This window comes from Fulmarus glacialis, unplaced genomic scaffold, assembly GCF_000690835.1.
Source record: "Fulmarus glacialis isolate BGI_N327 unplaced genomic scaffold, ASM69083v1 scaffold9764, whole genome shotgun sequence".
NCBI lineage: Eukaryota > Metazoa > Chordata > Aves > Procellariiformes > Procellariidae > Fulmarus > Fulmarus glacialis.
In genome coordinates, this window is record NW_009208684.1 from 23,406 (window position 1) to 26,733 (window position 3,328).

Sequence of the window (3,328 nt, forward strand, 5' to 3'; positions counted from 1 at the left end):
GGCAGGAGGCGGGGGCGGCCGGCGCCGCGCAGCCGGCATCTCGGGGACGCCCCGGGGACACCCCCTGCACGGTGCCAGGCTTCAGCACTGTTTCACTCCGGTCAAAGTCACCCCTCCCAGAAAGCCCCCCCCCCCTCGCAATTATAAATACGTGCAGCTCATCGAGGGCCTGACCCGCCGAAACCGAGGGGGTTTGGTCACTGACCACCGTCGAGGGCCGTGAGGGGATAAAAGCGGCCAGGAATACAGTACCGGGGCGGCGCTAGCTTTTCTTCCAAGAACTCCTCGATCTTATTGACATCGGTTTTCACTTCGCCGTCAAATGTCATGAAGGGGGGGTTTGTTCCCGGGGCGAGGTTCTGCAGGTCAGCAGGCTTTCTGATGGGAGGAAAGAGATGGGGTTAGTCACAACAGGAACCACATTCGCAATTTCTACAGCTAATTGCAACGAACTGTTTCACCTTTAAAATAGCAGGCTACTCTATGTCTTCCCTACAACATAAAACTTAGCCAGCTGCCTCACACCGGTGGTGTGAGAATTCGCTAGCCTGTATCTGAATGTGCTCTGAAATACTTAAAAAAACCTGCAAAACCTTCTGTCTTATGTTACAGAGACCGACTGCAAAACAGATTAAAATCTCAACTGCTTCAAAGGAGCTAGTCCACTTGATACTAGTGAACCCTAAAGAAGAATCAGGCATCCAGACCGTTAGCTAATGCCAAGCCACGGTGTGCATTTCCAATCTATCAGAAGAGAGTCACCCTTTAAAATCACCATTTCGGAAAAGTTGTTCTGAAAATGAGAACTCCAGTTACAATCTCACCTTTTCAAATCCACAGTTGTGACATTAAATATGACACCTTTTAGCCACAGAATCATAAAGAGACGCTGAGAGAACGGGCAATTTCCAATACTTTCCCCATCACTGCCAGCCTACAATTAAAAAAAAAAAAAGGTATACATACTTCTGTGATGATAGCAAATTTTGATAGCAGATGCAGTAGGAAAGCAGAAAACCCAGATCTGCTACGAGTATGTATAGCATGTTACTCATCTCTACTAATACATATTTTCATGGAAAGTTTCTTTCTCTCTTTCTCCAAACATGCACATAGATATGATGAAGAGTCCTGTCATCTTGGAGATGTAGTTTTTCATTAAAATGCATAATGGATATTGCCATAAGTTGAAAACAAACTTGAAATCACAGCAGTCCTTCCAAAGGAAATAGTCTCCACCTCATTTGTCTAGGTGAACATAAATCTACCTAAGTCACTGCAAGATTAAAACAAGTTTAAATCAGTTTACGATCACAGGAAACAACCAAAGAAAGATTTACCAGCAGAAATTGAGATGTAACGTCTAAAGCACTTAAGGAAATAAATAGCATAAATCAAATAATTAAGAGTTTCAAACTAGACAACTGTGGGGGTCCCAGAGAAGGAGAGAAATTAGGCAGTAGCCTTGCTCCAGCTGAACGCACCCATCTCTGCGCTTTGCTGAACTGAGGACTAACGAAGCACAAGTGCCGCGTCCCCCTGGCTAATCCCTCCTCGTTATAGACCCAAGGCTCCCACTTTTAAGACTTAAGTGTGGCTGTATCCAAGCCACGTAACCTCTCTTCCTCTGTGCCCCTGTAATGATGGTCTTTTGGTTTGGGCTAAACGAATCGCCAGGTGTTACTGTAAAGCACAAGAGGTGCAACTCACCGTACATGTCACCACAGAATTGTTGCTCTCATGTACTCTGTATTGCATTTTGTTAAGAGGCTTCGTTAAAATGAGGCGAAGTCTTGCATAGCTGCTATTGGTTAAGTTAGGCTTCATGCGATATTGTTGGAAGAGAGCAGAGGTTTAATTTTTAAGCCCTTCATATGATTCTCCCAAAGCGGTTTTAAAACTTAAGATTAAATGCAAGGGTACAGAAGTAAAAAACCAGGTGTATCATTTACTTAGTTAATAGGTTAGTTCATTAAGGTTTGCAGACCTTACAACCGAACAAAACATTAATGAAACCAGTTCTGCTTGCTCTTTCACCTTCCTCAACACTATCAAACGAATCTCAAATATAGTAAAAAGTTCTCCACAAACAAACATTGCTGTTGGATAGCTTTACAATGCTCACCTTCACAAAGAGCTCTATGTCTGGAAACGAGCACCTGGTCTGGAGCAGGCAGGTTTCTGCCATGGAGCTCGAGGGACGCAGGAGGAGGGACACTCCTGCAGCTTGATAAACCATCTTATTCTCCATACCAACTTGAAGGATTCTCCTCTGATAACTCTCAGCTGCTTTCTGCCTCTGGTACTGCGACAACCACTGGCTTTCTTGGTAATGAAAACCAGAATAGCCTATTGCCTTAAACACCGCCAGGGTACGAAAACTTTTAGAAATGCTAAAACAGCTGGACCGCTGCGTTAAAAAAGTCTCGTTTCGTAGGTGGCAAAAATGAAAGCTGGTCAAAAGCTACTATTGTATTTTTCCTCCTACTCAGAGCACTGCTTTCCAGCGCTGTACAGTTTACAGCAACAGGAAGATAGAAAACTATTGTGTATTTCATACGAACAAGACTCCAAATGCTGCTAGCATGTGCTTTGAACAGAGCTAAATACATGACACCACCATTTTGCCTCATCCTGCCTCTTATGTCATGTTTTACCCACTCCACAAGGAAAAAGGGGGTGAAGGGTGTTACCGTGACCCCTCAGCGCTAGCAATGGGTACCCTACGCTCTCTCAGTGCTGCACTGAGGGGAGAAGCGGCAGCCAGGGGATGTCGTTTTGGAGATGCCGTGTCTGGAGGAGGCAGGCAGACACGTCTGGCGATGGGCTGGCTTCCGCCGGCTCCTTTCCAGCTGTCCCTCACTCTCCGCCCCGACCACATCCCAGCCCGCTGCCCTCTCACGAGCTGTGCTGCCAACAGCCAGCTGTTCACCCGAGGGAAACCCCTTGAGCAGGACACTGAGGGGACAGCAGCCCAACCTGGTACCAACCTGGTGTCTTGACCAGTTTATTACAGAGGAATTTAAACCATCAACCTAAGTCAGTGAAGAAATAATCTTACAGACTGCTATGGTCTGGGGAAAGAAAGAACAAGTGTCCAGAAAAAACAGTTCCTACAACTGACTTGATATATTCAGCTTTTGATAGGAAAAAATAAGTTACCTCAGCAGGGTTCATGTACCGTTCAGAGAACTTTGCAGATAGCCCTGCAGTCAAGAACAGCTATGTGATCAAGAGTGACGGCAGGGTGAACTTTTCCTGATCAATTACTATCTTCTGATGGCCATTAAATACTAACATTTCGGCTCCCTCTAACTTTTACTGCTGG

The 3,328-nt window shown here is 45.5% G+C and overlaps 1 protein-coding gene across 1 annotated transcript in view; it reads right to left on the reverse strand.

Annotated features, from left to right (window-relative positions):
• Positions 1 to 2,251, reverse strand: part of LOC104075906 (chloride intracellular channel protein 6-like) — a 6,252-nt gene extending 4,001 nt beyond the window's left edge. The window contains exons 1-3 of the mRNA XM_009576574.1: positions 2,126 to 2,251; positions 825 to 934; positions 253 to 378 (exon numbers count right to left, since the gene is read on the reverse strand). Of these exons, the coding sequence (XP_009574869.1) occupies positions 253 to 378; positions 825 to 934; positions 2,126 to 2,251 (362 nt within the window). The remainder of the gene's footprint in view (positions 1 to 252; positions 379 to 824; positions 935 to 2,125) is intronic.
• Between the last annotated feature and the right edge of the window lie 1,077 nt (positions 2,252 to 3,328).